At 42.3% G+C, this 17,964-nt stretch overlaps 1 protein-coding gene across 1 annotated transcript in view; it reads left to right on the top strand.

Moving 5' to 3' along the window:
• SYNE2 (spectrin repeat containing nuclear envelope protein 2) overlaps positions 1-17,964 on the top strand; it is a 209,653-nt gene that overhangs the window by 13,714 nt on the left and 177,975 nt on the right. The window contains exons 2-6 of the mRNA XM_068397626.1: positions 5,154-5,261; positions 15,837-15,898; positions 16,867-16,962; positions 17,231-17,308; positions 17,401-17,493. Of these exons, the coding sequence (XP_068253727.1) occupies positions 5,183-5,261; positions 15,837-15,898; positions 16,867-16,962; positions 17,231-17,308; positions 17,401-17,493 (408 nt within the window). The 5' untranslated portion in view covers positions 5,154-5,182. The remainder of the gene's footprint in view (positions 1-5,153; positions 5,262-15,836; positions 15,899-16,866; positions 16,963-17,230; positions 17,309-17,400; positions 17,494-17,964) is intronic.

Raw genomic sequence — 17,964 nt, 5'->3', positions numbered from 1 at the left:
AGGTGGTCAAGAATTTACTCCTTTGGAGAACACCAGCGGAAAGCTTTTCTCTTGAGGACATTTGTAGTGCACCTTTCTTGTGTGACTTCTCCCATGCTGAAGAAAAGATGAGCTCGCACAGCGGCTCTGGTGCAATTCACAAAAGTTAATCAACAGGAAACAAATCCCTTGGAAACAAGGTCCCAGTGTTCCTGGAACTCTCTGTTTGACTCTGTGATACCTCACAGGTTATTTCACAGGTTATCCCAAAGTGTAAGCACTTAAGTGCTTTCCTGTATTAATGCCAGACTCTTCAGAAAGAGGGAAAGACAAGGTCATTTTCTTCACCTTTGGTTTTATCCCCAGTGAGAAGGCATGGTGTCATTTGAAAGCATTTGATTTATTTTCAACTCTGTGGGTATATATTTCATAGTTGTCCAGCATTTCATGAAAGTGAAGGATTTGGTTTAGCTCCGCAGGTTCATTGAGTTGTTATGAAACAAAATAATTGACTTAAATACAAAGTAGAAAAGATGATAATTCCTAACATCTATGTAAAGCATTGCTAAGCAATCTTACCAATAGCTTGATGGTTTTAGACTCTTCAGAGGTTCATATGCTATAGTTACACTTAATGTGCTTTATTTGAATGAAATTTGGGTGGGGGGAGGGCAAAGAGACTAGCATATTGTCCCTGTATAATCCCTTCTCGGACAATCTTTGCCTTGTAACTTCTAGAGAACACTAATCCTTGCAGGTATGTTCTCCAAGAGTGTGTGTGTGTGTGTGTCCCTTTCAGAGCAGCTGTGGAGTCTTCTGTTGAGGCAGGGCAGGAATCAGAGGCAGGGCAAAATGTATGTGCTGTGTTGGATGGTGAACAGAGGGTTTCAGGAATGTGAAAGCTTTAGAATAAAGTTACCTTGTATTAGCTGCACATTTTTATAACCTGCACTGTGGATTTGTTGAGTGGATTTCTGCATTAAAAAAAAAATCTTACAAAATCCCATCCTTTGGGGAGGAGGCCTTAATTTGACCTTAAAAGAAAATAGGGGCTTATGCTTTTTTTTATTTATACATGTTCTATGATCATGTGCCATAATTTAAGTTAATTAATTAATACAGTAACTTAATTAAAGCTAATTAATGCTTTAAAGCTTAACATACTTTCTGCTTTAAAATCCTGAAAGTTTTATTAACTTCAACTACTTTCACGCTTAGAGATCTGAACTGAGGCTGGGGTCCCATCACATGAAGGGCAGTACAAGCACATAGGAGTCACTATGTACTGTGTGGTTGCTGTAGCTGGCAAGGGATGGGGATGGAGGAGGAAGAGTCCCAGAAAGGTTGAAAATGCATTTGGTTTGTTTATGAAACCTCAGTTAATGCTGTTCATGGCTCTTGCCTATTTTCCTGGTGTTACAGAGGAATTTTAATGCCAAATCCTGTTCCGTTTCTCTGGACTATGCTCCCAATGACTTTAGCATCATGCAAATTAGGTGAACATGACTTGGCTTCGCCTATGTCACCATCTCAAATCTGGATGCATTGAAGTTGAACAGATATGTATGTTTTCACTGTTTGGGGATTTTGTTCTGCTTTTGTGCCTTTAAAAGAAAATCCTTAAACAGTGTTTAGTTTAAAATAAAGTGAAAAAAATGAGAATAAACTTTTGTTAAGGAGAAAAAGAACATGCATTGCCACTGATGTTGAGTGCAGGCCCCAGAACCACAGGAACATACATGCGTACATAGTTTTGGGGATATCTTGCTTGTAGGTTATGCTGATGTGGCAGTGGTGGGTGTCTATGTATGTGCTTCTAGTCCTATCCCCCTTCCATTACAGGGACACCCAATCTGTATTATAACCTTAGATCCAAATTCAGGCAGGCTCATTGATTTCACCTGTGGATTCACTGTTGCCCAGTATCTACTATTTCTTAAATATCTCTGAAGATCTTCAGTTGGCCACTGGAAAATTCAGGGTGGAGGGAATGCAGCTAACTCTCCCTCTGTCCTGGGAGCAAAAAGCAACAGATCTGATGGTGTGGTTTGGTTGATGTGGTTGATGATTTTGCTTACATACTCCCCAATTTGGGTCTTGCTGCTTAGTTAGTAGCCTTCAAGGTGGCAATCACAAAATCAAATTCAAGACATAGAGTGATACCCCGAAGATATTAAGGCCGCCTGACATTTTGCATTTGTAGACTTTGGTTTTGTATTGCTTGATCTTGAGAGAAAAAGGGAGGAGTTTCCCGGGAAAGATTGCATCACCTTGGGCAGCGCTGCTGGGAGAACTGGGTTCTTGCGCAGCCTTTGCCGTCGCTCGGTTCCCGTGAGATGCTAGCCCTGGCACTTAAACCCCAATTTTTATCAGTGATAGCCAGCTGTGTGGTTATTTTTTGGTTGTCTGACTTGAGACTGATACTTTAGCTCAGGAACAGAGGACCTCTGAGAGCTCTCCAGGTTTGGAAGTCCAAGTGTCCTTCAGTAAAGGCAACCACTTTATGTTGTCTATTTCTGAACAGTTCCAATCTTAAAGTCACATAAAGCCTTTGTGCCAGTTGCTTGTATTGGGAGGCTTTGTTAGAACTTAGTATTTGGAAATCTTCTTCTGATTTCCATCCTAACCTCAAGGCATGGCTTATTTATATCATCTTGTTCTTGCGCCTGCCAAAGATCAAATACTCCTTTTCCTCCTCTTTTTACTAGGCTAAGCAAGACAAACTCTTGTAAAATATTTTTTCCTTTTCTCTGATTATCTAGATAGGTCTTGTCTTTACCTGCCCCAGCTGGATCTCCCCTTTCTTGAATCTGACGCCTTGAGTTTTATTTGTAAGTTGTTGGTGACTTGCAGAAATGCTGTGTGCTCACTGCAGCAGCTGGAGTCAGTGCTTTGGCCATATGAACTAATAGCTATTTCTGTGGAAAACCACAGTCAGATTAGCAACTTTTTTTTTTCCTCTTTATTGTCTTTGTGCCTTTGTCTCTAAGTGCCTTTGCTTGTCATGGGTAAAACGATGTCCCGTGGGGGCAGTTGGACTAGGTGATCTTTAAATGTTCCTCCCAACCCAAACTGTTCTGTGATTCTAAATGTGGTCAATAACCCCAGATTTCATGTAGATGCTGTAAATGTGAATTGATTGATGTTTGTGAAGTGTTCAGATGCTGGGGTGATCAGTGCCATAGAAAATCTTATGAGGAACTTAATAATCCTGTCATCAGAGAAGCTCTTGGATAAAGCACGAGGACACACGTTGCTCAGGGTGAGGAAAAGAAAATATTGAATAGGTCCTCATTAAAAGCGTGTTGTTCTTTCTGTGCAGTGAGGGAGACAGGGAGTGAGGAAAAATAGTATATAGTGGCGTAAACAAAGGCTGCCTCATGATTCATATGCACAAGGGACTGAATGTAAAAATTCCTCTGGCGTTCTCTAATATTGTATTTCCTTACTCATCTGTTCACGCCCTTTATTTTGACATACACTTGGTAGATGAATTATTAATACATGGTATGTAAATCCTAGTACTTCTGATGAAAAGGTGACAGTTATTTAGGCAACAAAGCTTGTTTAAGGTGAGCCCTTATTTAATTTTCAGCTTTATTTCTTTTTGAATTTGTTTAACTTGTAAGTTCTTGCTAAAAATGGGTCTCTATCCAAGTATCCAGTTTTTCCTGCAGTGACAAATTGAACAATATGGCTACTGCAGTACCAGAAACAATGTTAGACTTTTATGAAAGATACAGCATATTGTTCACTAAAGTTGCATTAGAGATAAGGGAGGTGTCCAGGGAGAGGAAGATGAAGGAGTTGCAGGAAGGAAGCCCTTCATGGGGGATGAGGAGTAGCAAACGTACCAGACAGAGACAGCAGTAGTGATTGTTCTCCTACGATAACCACTGCTTTTTCACTTCATCTTAATCTTTGCAGATTCTGCCTAAATTGTTTCCATTCTGCAATGATTGTCTGGACAGGAAGAGATACCTGAAAAGTACAAAGATATAAAGAAAACCTTTGACGTTTGTCAGCAGCAAATCTGCAGAAGGCACTGCAAGCCTTTGTCAGCCTGGCGCTCTCAAAGAAGGCAGCTGTGTGTGAATTTTCCTCATCCTAGTGTGTCCTGGTTTGGCCTAAAACAGACCAATTTTCCTTTCAGTGATTTTTACTTTCAGCTAAGCCTCCTCTAAGTAACTGCACTTTCTGAAACTAGCTGCGCGTTTTGCAGACAGCGTCTGCTTCCAGGACTGATAACGCTCGAAGTTTGTAGTTATCACTGAGGCACTGGTACGGGTGTTGGGCAGAAAGGCTCTTGCTGTACTTGTTCTTAGAGAAACCAAGGTCACTGCTAAATTCCTCACTGCTTACGAGTGAAGAGCCGAAGGGGGGTCACACCTGCAGGGAGGAGCGGACAGGGCATGTGACCCAAAATTGACCAACAAGGGTATTCCATCCCATACACGTCATTCTCGGTATAAAGCGGGGGGATCACGAGGGTCTCGCTCTCTTTCTGCTATGGCCGGTGTCCGAAGAGGACTCTGTCTGTTTTCCTGCTGCCCCCGATCCTGATCCGTGCATCCCTGAATCCAGCTCTCGACCGTCGCTGGGCCCAGCCTGGGCCTTCCCAGAGCCTGCCCTGCAGTGCTGGTGGTGACGTGGCTGACTTCAGGGGAGCTCAGTCTTGGTTTTGTATATATATTTGTATATATTTGATTATTCCAATATTATTATTATACTCTTTTTCATTATTATAGTTTATTAAAACTGTTTTAACTTTCCAACCCATAAGTCTCTCCCTTTTCTCTTTTCCTTCCCATTCTTGAGTGGGGAGGGGGGTTAATAGAGAGCGTCTGCCACTGTTTTAATAGCCAGCCCAGCCTTAAACTGTTACATAGTGCTTTTGTTTTCATGGCAAGGCACACTGAGATCCATGGTTTGTGTTGTACAGTACTACTGGCCACCGATAGAAGCGACTCTAGGGACCAAACTTGGATTCACGTGGTAGGAACATTTGCTTTATTCTGTATGAGCTAAGGAAGCAGCCTGCCAAGGGAAGAAAACCCAGAACAAAACGTGTCTTAGTGCTGCACACTTGAGCATCTTTGATATCATCAGTTTTGATGTAAAACTGTACTGATTTTATCTTTTTCTTTTTTTTTTTTTTTTTTTAATAATTTCAGTTTGGAAATTGATTACCATAGGATTTAATATGGCATCAACGCAGTCATCTCCCTCAACAGAGGAGCAGGCTTCCTCCGAAATAGATGATCTCTACCTATCACTGCAAGGTAAGTCACTGTAGTTTTTTGCCTTATTAATGTGGATTTTTGGCAAAAATCTGTGACTGTGCACAAATTGAAGGGAATTCTGAGAAACCTGTTAAAACTAGCATTGTGGTCAGTGTAGTTAGTTTGTATCTGTGCTTCTTTGAAGATGTTTCTGTGTTTCACAAGAGACGCTTCAGCAGTGAAATGAAAGATAACAGCTCTCATAGTACTTTCTCGTGGTATTTTCAGAGCTGTTGCCTTTTTTGGTACAGATGTGCTCACTGGTTCTTGTGCTTTGTTACTCAGAATACATGTTACTGTAAACTAGGAACTGCCAGCATGAAAACAGTTATGCCATTTCATTAGTTTCCTTGTTTACAATTTGCTGACAATTAGGTGGTTGCATTAATCTGTCCTAATGAGGCTATTACCTACAGTGCTATTTTATTTTATATTTTTTTTCTGTTCTTACTGCTATATCCCTGCACATGTAGAAAGATAGCTTGTGGCCAAAACAAGTAGAAAATTTTTGTGGCTTCTAAACAAATTTCTTACAGGTCAGAGTCTTTCATCCTTACTTGCAATGAGTTATAACTTGTTAAGCAAGCACTCACTGGCTGATTTTTAATTGTTCCGATTTAATGGCAGCTACCTTAACAGTTAAGCAATAATGAGTGCATAAGAGCTGGCCTCTCACATAGACTTTTTGGGTTTTCATTAATCACGTGTTGAATTTTCTTCTATAAGAATTTCCTGGGAAGACTGATTTTTTCTTCTAAACATACTCATGAAAACATTCATGGTGGGTATCAGAGGCTGGTCCAGGACTAGCACTGCTGGAAAGCGTGTCTTTGATGTGTTTAGAGCCTGGTTATTCTAGGACAGATGGGCTGAGTCATGTTTCCACAGAGCTCTTTCCTTTTAGCTCACTTTCAAAGAAATTACTACGGTGCTTAGTTGAGAGAAAATATGTTTAAAAGAGATGGCGCAAAAGAATATTGTGCCAAGTCACTTTTACGATCCATATTTGCACTAATATTGTCATTGAAGCCATGTGTTTTGATGAGTGAGTGTTAACAGTGGTTTAAAGCCAGACGTCTTTAATGGTGAATTTTCTTCCATTTTCCTTCAGTATCAGATTTTCAAGAGAGCAAGCAAAAACTCCTAACAGACACGAGCTAGTCTGACTGTTGCACTGAGCACAGCTTGTCAGCCACACATTTGTTGTGCCAGTCAAACTCAGCCTTCGGTAGAAAGACTGAGTGGCTGTTGTCATGAAACGGGTTTGGAAAAGGCTATCTAGCTTTAATGCAGAGGGTGCTGAATTAAAGTTACGTGAGATTTTAGAATAGGGTTTTATTTTGAAATAATATTCATGCTCTTTTCTGAAAAGTCAGATTGGTGTTTATGTGTCGAATAACAGTAGGGTTTTTTGGTCAATATCTCAGTGAAAGAGCCTTGCTTATTAAAATTTAAATGACTCAATTATATTTCTTTGCTGTAATAATTTGAGCTCCTAGATTATGCTGAAATGAACACACTGCAAACCTGGGGCCAGGCTGTATGTGCCTGACTCTGGTAAAACATCCAGAGACGTCCCTTAGAAGTGACATAAGCTATTTTTGTAGTGATTAAAGATGCAACAAATGGTACAGACTCATTCTATGTATGGAGCTGTGACGCTGCAGCATCTGCTCTGGGTCAACCAAGCAAATGGAGAGCCAGCTGTGATGAAGCACTGAAGACACATTCTGTGACATGACATATAGAAACCATTAGTAAATCTGCCTGCAGCTCTGTGGTAGCAAAGGTGAAATAAGAATAATAGGATCACTCAAGGAAAAGGTTTTTTTAAATAATAGGAATCTTGGGATGAGGTTTGCAAAGCAGCCAGAGACTTTGATTACTTTAAATCTTCAGGTTCACCTGGAGAGGTTTTAGAGAAATCTCAGATTCAAGGAATGGCTGCTTATAAGTATTAGAAAGGCAGCTTACTTCTTGGGTGACTAAAGATGCATGTAAAACTAGTTATGGTCTGCTTTTCAAATTGTTAAGATATAGCTTCAAAGAATATGTCCAGCGTTGTATAATACACAGCATAACAGGAGATATGTGTAAATAGTTGGCACAGAAGAAAAAAGTAGGAGTGAGATCTAGTCTGGATTGCTCATATTTTATTCTACATTTAAATTCTTTGTGATCCAATCTTCTATTTTTCCTGAAAGGCATCCAGTGGTGTTACAGTACTTGTCTAGTCTAGTTAATTAGGATAAGATCAACTTAATGTGCCAGTCAGTTTGGTCATATAACTTTGTGAAGTTATATGCCTGAAAAATGTAACAAAATGGTTAGCTTTTTTTTTTTTCCTTCCCTACCATGTGTAAAACCAAACAGTGCTTTTAGGTATGTTTGACTGTGATTCTTCTTCTTCTGTGAGGAGGACAGCACTTCTGGGAACAAAAAGGAGAGGGGTAGAAGAACTTCCTTAAAATAAATAGTGAAGAGGTTACTACTTAGTAGAGCTAATTATTATAGAAATCCTGCTAAATTAATGCCAGTGGCTTAATGTTGCAAAAACCTGCTTTAGAGGAATTTCTGTTAGTGGGTTTTTAGTTAGAAGAGTGTTCAAGGATGAACATTCACTTTCCTTAATAGGCCTAGAAGATACAGTAAAAAAAGTCACTAGAAAATAGGTGAAAATGTAACTTTGTTCCCAGTGCGTCTTTCTTTTCAGGGAAATATTTTAAGGACATTTAATGAAGCTTGAAAAACATGAAGAAAATAGGTAAAGAAATGAAAGCAATATGGTTTCTAATGTTCCCATCTCCAGACATTTTCAAATGATGAAGCTAGTCACAAAATCATGAGACTGAAGGAAAAGCTGCAAGAATATAAACCCCTATATATGTATCTTTTCAGATTTATATATTGCTCTTTAACCTTTTCCAGTTTTCAAGCTGATCTCCACAAACAAAAGAGCAACAGTTACCCCCTCCCTTCCTGCCAAGAAAATTGAAATTGCTGTGAAATTGCATGATGTTAAGACTTGGACTCCTTTTCTGATGTTTTTCCTTCCCCGTCTCCTAGATTTTACAATAAATTTCAGTCACAATAAGATCAACATTATCTGTGCCCTCTCCTCCAGCACCTCTCTGTTTTCTCCCAGTTTTCTCATGGAGCACAACTTAACAGTGGCTGCAAAGCTGTTCTGTGTTCTTGCACAGAGCCACCTAAAAGTGCAGGTGAAATGCCTGGAGCTGGACCTATTATGGGTATATCCCATGGGGAAATATTTAAGGGAAGGGTTTCTCCTTAAAATGCAAACATTTTGGTGAACAGAGGATACTTGCCAGGGAGATGCTCTGTTGCGGTGTACGGACCGTCTTTGAAACCTGAAGTCGCTTTTGCTGCAGCTGTGGAGGGAGCAGGCAGGAGCTCGGGGCTTGGCTGGCGACGGGCACAGGAGGAATAACGTGGGAGCTCCGTCCTGTGTCTCCTCCTCCCATAGCTTCCCTCCCAGCACTGTGTTACGGGCTGGCGCCATAGAGGAGTCCAGCCTGGCGCTCGCCTTCTGTAAATGAAAGAGACACAGCTGGGGTCCAAAATTGTTTTCAGCTACCTGAAATGAGGAGGCGTGTCCCCTCCTTTGGTAAGGGAAGGGCTTCGTGGCAATGTTTTGAGAACTGTTGGAGATATGACTTTGCTGATGAGCCTGAGTGCGGGGTTGCAGCAAGGGGAATGTGCAGCCACTTACAAATGCGTGGCTACAGCAGAAACTGAGCAGGGTTTGTGGCGCTCTGTAGCGGGAGGATTTTTTGCCTTCAGGATGTAAATCTGTTTCCTTGTGGGAGGATCCAACCTCCAGTTCCCTCCCTTCCCATGCACAAATCCTTCCACTTTCTTCCCTAGGATGGCAAACAGACTCTATGTGTGCGATTTCCCACCAAGCCTGTGCAAAAGTTTGTTTTCCCTTTTCTTTCCGTGCTCGCTGACACAATTCAGACACAAGAGAGTGTGTTTTAGCTCTCGGAGTTTGGGGCATGCACTCACTCTTTCACTATTTAATTAACTTCAGGAGTCCTAATTTTTGGCTCTGCTTATTAATCTGTGTGCATGTTACTGTTTATTACTGTAACCCAAAGGATGATCATATAAGAATGTGGCTGCTAAAACTGTTTTTGAATAGTGTTTAATGATATAAATGAATTATGCTATTTTCATGCAGTTATGTCTAATCCTTTATAAATGATTTCTCACAAGTGAAATTGAAAATACGGTGATATGTATGGATGGATTTTGTTGTGCAGCTTATAGTAGATTGCACTCAGCTCTGAGTAAAGGAGGATATCTCTCTGAGACCTGCTTAATTTATCCAGAGGTCAGGTAGACTCCTAATTCTTACCCAGCATTTTTTTTGTTCTAGCTGTATGCCTCATCTGTTGGGGCCACTATGTTATTACAGCTACACTTCTTTGTCTTTAACCAGAATGATCAAAAAAAATTCATTAAATGTTTATTATGATTTTTCAGGAGTGACTTTTACAAATCAAAAAGCTCCCATAGGAGCTGCACTGAAATTTATGCTGTCTGCTGCCCGAGTGAGCAGCGGGTCTGCAGTTCCCCTAACTGAGTGGCTTCGTGGCATGTGAAGGGGCTGAAGGCACTGGAGAGGCAACTGACACATGAGACTGCCTAAAAAAAAAATCAGTTGTGGGTATTTTTGTCCATTTTGCATGCCTAATGAAAAAAATAGATTGTATAGATGTATAAATGCTAGATAAATTTCAATCTGTTAAAGGCATTATCAGGTGCATAACTGGTTAAAAACTGGCATTAAAATGCCTAAGGAGTGGGTGGCTTCTGAGGCACCTGTATTAGGGCACTGAAGGCCACTTATGCTCAAATCTGTGCTTCACTGTGGATTTTCTTTAAAACGTTAGAAAAGCCACTTAAGCCCTTATCTTTGAAAGTATGTTGATGTCTAAATGATGTGACTTAGTACCTTTAAGTATTTAACCTGCAGCCTCTGTCTGTGCCCCCATGTACGGCAGTGCCTCACTTCACAGGCTCTTGTGGCGGTAAAGACAGTGGTGGTTCAGAGCAGAGCTGCTCCAGGGTCCTGGCAACGAGAAGAGCAAAAGTGTTCAAGAAAGCCAGGAGGAGAAAACTCAGCATGAACGGGCTTCCTCAGTCAGCAGCGCTTTTGGTAAACGGGATAATTTGCTTTCAAAAGAAAAGGAGGTTGAAAGGAGTAGTGTAGAAAGGAAAGTTCCCACTTGCCTCAGAGACATGGTAGTAGTTAATTATTTAATGTTTATACTATACTTGGATTTGAAAAGATGCATTCCTGTAGAAATATTTTCGTCACCTTCATTGGGCTTTGGTAAAGTACCAACTTCTTAATCTTGAAAAAAAATACTATGTTTGTTTTTAATTGCTTAACACCATGTTGCTGAACATAAATGCTGGAAATAACTCCTTTCACTGCTTTCCTGTCTGCAGAAAATGAAACTCTGTTACTGGATGGAAGGGAAGGGACTATGTAAAGGGCTCAGGGGTGAATTTCTCACCCTCTCCCTGGGTTGGCAAGTACCTAACGGTTCCCCTGATAGTTCCTAGGATTTACAGTATGTACCTGCTTAGTGTTTTAGTTCATAATGGCAGTGCTGTCTTGAAGGAGCTCTCCCAGTTATCCCTGCTGACCACGCTTTGGTTCATGTTGCTGAGCCGTCAGGGAGTGTAGAAATGGTTATTTTGAATGCAACTGAAATAAATGCTCCAAGAAGGTACTGTGGCTGTCTGTGGGCATTCAGGCTAGAGCTAGTCCAACACAACCTTTCTTCCCTGCACATGTGATGGGTACGTTACGTCCTGAACACCAGCTCTTTTGATCTGCTGATCTGTTCCTGTTGAGCTCCACTACTTGCTACTGTAGACGTAGCCTCCGCTGATCTGAATGGTAAAAGGAAGATACAAAAATATCATGCACAAGAAGTAATTTCTTCTGGCGAAACAGAGATGGGAAGATGAGAGACAGGCTTGTGCTCATTAATTTCAAATAATTGTTTAAAGAAGTTTGCTTTTTTTTAAAGAAAAAAGCTACACAGTTGTAAATGGTTCACTGGCAGTGCCGCACTGGTCCTCACGATAGGAGAAAACCTCTTTGCTCTTTGGTGGCACGGTTTGGTGAGCGTGGACAGACAGGCTACATGTGTTCTGCCACGGTTTGCTTCCCTCAACTCCCTGCCAAGGGAGGAGATGGTGCTTTCCCTGGAGCTGCCATCTCCCACCTCAGAAAGGGAGGCATGAAAGGCAACAGAGGAGAGGAGATTAATTTTAAGTCTGGCTTTTCTGTATCATCATTAAAGGAAGGATGAGAGTAAAACTGTGTCTGGCAGCGCTCCTGCCCTCCTCTTCCTCCTGGGAGAGTTCAGCACTGCTGTGGTCCCTGCCGTGTCCCCATGCTCCAGCCCTTAATGATTATTCTGGTTTGTAGCACTTGTTGATAGCTCATTACTGGGTAAAACAGTCATTGTCCAACAGTGTGTATTGATTTTTGGCTAGCCTACGTGACACGCGGCTTCTGTTTGTTATTCCTCCCTAAAGACTTGTTCTGAAGATTGGCTTTAAAACACAGGGTGAAATGTAATAGATTTTGGGTATTTTCAGATTAGCAGGTTCTTATTGTGTTCTCTCAGATCCGCTTTTTGGCTTGGTGAGTTTTGGCCCAAAGTGAAGGAAATGATCAGGTTTTTTTTTGATAGCTTTTTTCTTCTGGGTCAGTGACATTTTGAAAACTAGGGCAAGAGAAAACCAAGGTCTCTTAGAGTCCTATAAAAAGGCCTAACAAAGAATCCATTCATCCTCATAAAAATCCATATTAATTAACCACGTGGTAGAGATAAGAATTTGAGAGCTTGATTAAATCATTAGCGCCTCTGAGCAGTAGAATCGGAGGGGAGCTGGGAGGGAAAACACACTCGGCCTGAAAATTGTAATGCCACGGTGCCAGAAGCACATCTGTACTGAGCTGTGTGTTGTGTGGCCTGGATGGAAACAGAGTGACTGCTGCGCTACAGTCCGGGGAAACATTGGCAAGCATGGAGTTATTAATTCAGGAGGAGATATTATTATTAATTATTATTATTATTATTGTTGTTGTTGTTATTATTATTATTATTATTTATGTGGGTACGAAAATAAGCCACATTGCAGCTGAAGTGGCAGCTGCTTGGAAGGCAGCCCAGTGGGTTGCACCAGGCAGCGGCTGTAGCTTGGGGAGGGTGTACGGTGTGCTTCGGTGTGTGCAGTGAAAGAGCTGCCTTGTACTTTTGCCAGGTGAGACATTTGCCTGAGAGCTGCCCGTGTGAATCAACACTTGCAGTATGCCCACGTTGCATAATGGAGCATGTTAATATGGAGAGATTCAACCAAAACAAGACCAGACATCCTCATCCTAAGCATCTTTCTGTAACCAACCCCAAAAGCAAGTCCAAATCAGTAGCAGTAGTGTGTGTTTGGCAACAGCTACAGCTGGAAGAGTCACTGGCGTCAGACAGAGTAGTTAATATTTGCTTTCCGTCCCTTTTCAAGTGCCAGCAATACCAGCCTTGCTTGCCTGATAAAATGGAGTGCAGCTACTCAATAATCGCTCATTAGGTAATTGGAACGGTTCCCGCACGGGTATTCAACCAAAGGGTGTGGTTGGGTCCTGTGCTAACATGAAGCCAATATCTCCATGCTATTTATGTCCTCCTTGTGAGCGTTGCAATGTTGATTGGTCTGTGTGGCATATTTGTACTTATTTTCTGTTTTCCAAACAAAACAGAATTTTGAGATTGCATTTTTGACCATGTCTTTAAGGCTGCGCTTATCTTACTGTTCATCATGATCTCTGTGATATTTAAAAAGAAGCATAAAACAATCCAGCAAGCAGGGGAAATCGACTGTTTCATGCTCCAACAAGATCATGGTATTACAGATTAGAGGAGGACTGTTGAAAGACGTGTTAGCTACAGGATGCAAAACAGCCCTCGATGCACATAATACGTGAATGTTTTTCTCGCCGCTCACCCACCTGGTGAAGCAGAAGGAGGTCTGTGGGTCAGATGGTGGGGTTAGAAGCAGGAGGCTGCATTATCCTTAAGTGGCTTGCTCTGCTCCGCGAGCTGATGAAGCTCTGCGCAGCAAGCCCTTCAGGCTGTCTTGGATGATGGAAAGCCACCCAGGACTGGGGTTTGTGTTTGCCAAATTCCCACAGAGTAATAAAGTGTGGGACATTTTCCTCTGAGTGGCATTTTCGTTTTCATGGGCTGAGCAGTCAGGTTGTTTTTTTTTTCCCCCAAGGGCTTGATATTTTTGGTATCTTTCATCCTGCCCAGCCTACTAAAACATACATATCTATTGCTGAGTAAGTCTCGCACTTGCCTTATGATGTCAAACTTGCCTTTACATTAATCTTTTGTGCAAGAGCACGCTTTCAGAGGCAGAAGAGATTGTCTGCTCCCACCCCATCTCCCAGATTTGTTTCTTCTTGCAAGCTGATAGCCTGGTCAGAGTGTCCCATGCAGTGGGAGGATTTACCCCAGCTGGGAGGTGGGCAGCGAGTACCCCCGCAGCCGCCTTGCGCACCATCTCCCTCCAGGCCTGGGCCATGCATGCTGCCTAACCACCCGCCACTCCTCAGAGACCTGCACCAGGACCTGCACCAGGACATGCACCAGGCAGGGCGGTGGGCCAGCATCCCCTCCCATCCCATCCCATCCCATCCTATCCCATCCCATCTGCGTCCCCGTATGCAGGAGCTCCGAGCCTCTGTGTCGCCATGACCCACAGCCCCGTCCCCTGCTCCGGGCTGCCTGACGCAGCCCCTCCTGCTGCCTGGCACAGCAGGGAGAGGAGCTTGCTCTTTCTCTCCACTTTGCACCTCTCCCACCTCTCAGGCTTTGCTTCTCTGCTGCCTGCGGTGAGAGGCAGGAGCATGGCAGGCCAAGCCCTGGGGCAACTGCCTGTAGCCAGGCGTGGAGGGGCTGGCATCCCCCTCAGCCCTCAGAGGGAAGGGCTGGGACAGCCGTGCAGCTGGCACAGGCCAATGATGGTGGTTTGGGTGACAAAAACATCAACTCTCCTAACTGTATAATCTTGGCCTCCCTTAGTTAGTAGTATCTTTGACATACTTTGTAATGTCTGGGTTATTAAAAAACGATGTGGCTTTTTGGATTTTTATTCAAATGGGGAAGAGGGAGGGGATGACCACCCTTCCGCAGCTCTAGGCAGGCCCCTTGCAGGGGGGCACTGCTTTTTGACCTGTTTTTTGGGAAGCCACCCCTAACACTTGCAGTCAAAGCTGCTGTGGAAAGGGAGAGGAAGAGGAGTTTGTGTTCACGCCTGCTCCCACGCACCATTGGGCTGGCCACTGGCGGGAGCGCCTGCGCTGCGATGAGGCCCGAAAGGCCGTAATCTGAGGGGCCAACACCTCCTGCTGTTTCCTCAGACCTGCATACAGACGTTGAGCAGGGACACATGGGTTTGGAGGTGGTGTGTCTTGGGAATGGGGTGGTGTTTTGGGAAGGAACATGGGCTGGGGAGTTGTGTGATCCACTGGCCATGACCTGGGACAAGGCTGGGGAGCTGGTTTGTCTGCCTCTGCTGCTCACGCTCTGCTTCAGCTTTTGGGGAAACTAGGCTTTTCTTCATTTTTGCTACCCACAAGCTGTGGAGAAAGGCTTTCCCCTCTCCTGATCTCTACTTCGATGTGAGAAGCCCTATAAATATTCTGATTTTTGAAACATGGGCTTAAACAATTTCCTGTCTCCCTTCACAGCCACTGGTAGTTTATCTCTGTGGACCAGCCTGCAGGACCTGGGTGAAGAGCTGGATCTCTGCATGACTGGGTCACGCTTTGAATCTCATTTCACCATTTTTTACTGGGGCACGAGTTCAAGCTCTTCCTCCTTCCTTCTTTTTAAGACTCCATGTGCCCCTTTGACCAGATTAACAGTCTGCGCTCCCCAGGGAGGGCCCGGCACTGAAAAGGATGCTGTCAGAGGGTGTATTTCCTGATGGCAGCCTAATAACTCTCCCCAGCCTTCAGTTAGCCAAGATGTAGCATTGTGTGGCTTCACCTACAGATTTGCATTTATCACCTAACCCCAGCCCCCATCCTGGTCTCATCACCCAGCTCCATGCATGGCTTTTCCTGAATTTCAAGGTGGATCTTGTACTGATGATCGCTCTGAGTTTTTCAAGGAACATTTAGGAATGGATGGAGTTACCCTAGACGTATTGCTCCGTGGGATGATGTGTTCGTGCCACTGCTTGTGTTTGCTGAGCTTTTGAGAGAACCTTCATTAGCTGCATTTTGCTGCATTCAGAAGTATGCGTGGTGGTTGTAGACGTCCTTGCAGTATCATCTCTGCAAGCAAGAAAATATCAGCTCTAAAATAAGAGTTGAGAAAGACTAATATTAAATTATATCTTAATATCTAGAAGAACGTACCTTAGGTTTGAGATGGATGCCGTGTATCTTTTTGAGAAAGAGAAATAAAACTAGATAATTTTTTCCATTAACTATTTTTTTCTTTTTTTTTCCCCTAGTGCAGCGAGAGTTTACACAGAAGAAAACCTTCACTACCTGGATAAATTCAATATTGGCAAAGGTAAGAAGGGGATTCTTTAGGAAAGATGCCTTTTGCCTGTTCGATTTGGGTGTACTGTATGGAGATTAAATTTTTTAGGGATAAACAAGATTAATATAAGGTTTTAGGTACTGGCTGGAAAACGTAGCTTCTGGAAAGCATTTGTTTAATAGGTGTAACAGCATTGTATTGGTGATAGTCCAAGGACATTTGTAGGAGACGGTTTGTAAGTTGATGACAGTATCTTTTTTGCTGGTGTGGTAAAACATAGTTGTGCTGGATTGTGGCGCATGTCTCAGGGTTTTATGAGGTGTACTGTGTTTATGATTAGTTTTACTGTGTTTAGGCAAGTATTATTCTATTATGCAATCCAAGAACATGAGTTTAATGGGATGGCCTGGGTGACTGGTAAGTATTAAGACAAACTACATAGTAGTGTAGGTGCTCTTTAGGCTTTCACAAAGCAGCTCATGCAGTATATGCTGGGACTCTGACTTGGTCAGGTAAAAAAAAAAAATCCTGTTTTGGTCCCTGCTTGAGCAGAAGCTGCTGCTGGTAGGTTTGTGTTGTCCACAAGTGGGTTAAAAGAGTGAGGGTTTAGTTATTCAGCTCTATAGTCGAATTTGTACTCAGGGTACATTGATTAACAAGACAAAATATGAATGAACAGCTTCTCTTAACTTGCCCTTTTTCAAAGTTTAGGGGTCTTTTCCCACATACCTCCTTGAAAAGTATAAATACTTGAAAATGTGGCCTAAAATAACCCTTATAAAACCCAGAAGCAAGGCAAGGGGGAATGAGAGACAAACATAAAAATGGGTTAGAAGAAGCAGGATATGGCTGATTAGATGCAGGGTTTGTATCTCAGCTTATTGAAAAAATAAAGGATGCTAAACATTTTTTTAACAAAGTAATCTGTGATATTCTATAGTGTGTGGAATTCAAAATGATAAAAGCTGGTGTGACAAGCATTGGAATTTATTTTGCAGCATACACCTCCTTCTGTTATCTCAGACCTGTATACAGACATACAGCAAGGACATTTGCTTTTGGATCTGTTGGAAGTGCTTTCAGGTCAACGTCTGGTAAGAGAGAGTAATAAAAATATTACCTCAGTCCTTCGTCATATCCAGCAAAGATTTCTGGATATGCTTAATTGTCACCGTATGAATGATCCCTCTGGAGTCATAGGCCTATTTGCAAGTAAGTTATTCTTACACCACTGACACTGAAACACACTGAAGTAAGTTGATCCAAAGTAATTTGTGAATCTTTGCAGGACTTTCCTTACCAAAATATAAAATAAAATTAATTTTTACGCTGCAGATGTAACCTGTTCTTTTTGCTTTACAGCCACGGGAGAAAGGATTTAATACCTTCCAGTGCAGAAGCAACATAGAAAATGCTTTGACATTTTTAAAGGGCAGATCAGTGAGTATTAACTTCAAAATTCACAACTAAAGCCAGTTTAGCTGGTGGAACGTTTTCTTTGTTAACAATGATGCCTTTTTTTTTTCCCTTAGCTCAAGCTCATAAATATTCATGTTGCTGACATTATTGAAGGAAAACCTTCCATTGTGCTTGGCCTAATTTGGACAATTATATTTCATTTTCATGTAAGTATTTCAGCGATGCAAGAGAGTTTTAGTAGAGGGAAAAAGCATAAAAATGTATTGACTTACGTGGTTGCCAGACGAGATGAATTAGTACAAAGCAGAAGATTATTTTCTGACATCTTGGAGTGACGGCTCAGGGAGGAGACGCACCAGTGCCTCTGAGCTGCTTCACCAATGCAATGGTGGCATTACAGCCTGATGAGCAATATCTAGCTGCAAGTAGTAGGAAGGAAAGATATTGAGATTTTTTTTTAAGTAACCAATTAAAAAATAGGGTAAACTTTGCCTATCTGTCTAAAGCCTGTAATAATTAAGCTCCAAATAGAGCAGGCAGTGCAAAGTGGCTCACATCCATCTCCCTCAGAGGCAGCCCCCTCTTCAGTATCTGCTGTGCTCACAATGTGTAATTCTTGCTGTTATTTTTTTCAGTACCAGGTGCCTGAAATAACATGCAGGCTGTCGTAGTGATGT

This window comes from Nyctibius grandis, chromosome 4 (genome assembly GCF_013368605.1).
Source record: "Nyctibius grandis isolate bNycGra1 chromosome 4, bNycGra1.pri, whole genome shotgun sequence".
Lineage (NCBI taxonomy): Eukaryota > Metazoa > Chordata > Aves > Nyctibiiformes > Nyctibiidae > Nyctibius > Nyctibius grandis.
This window is presented reverse-complemented; position numbering and strand designations above follow the sequence as displayed.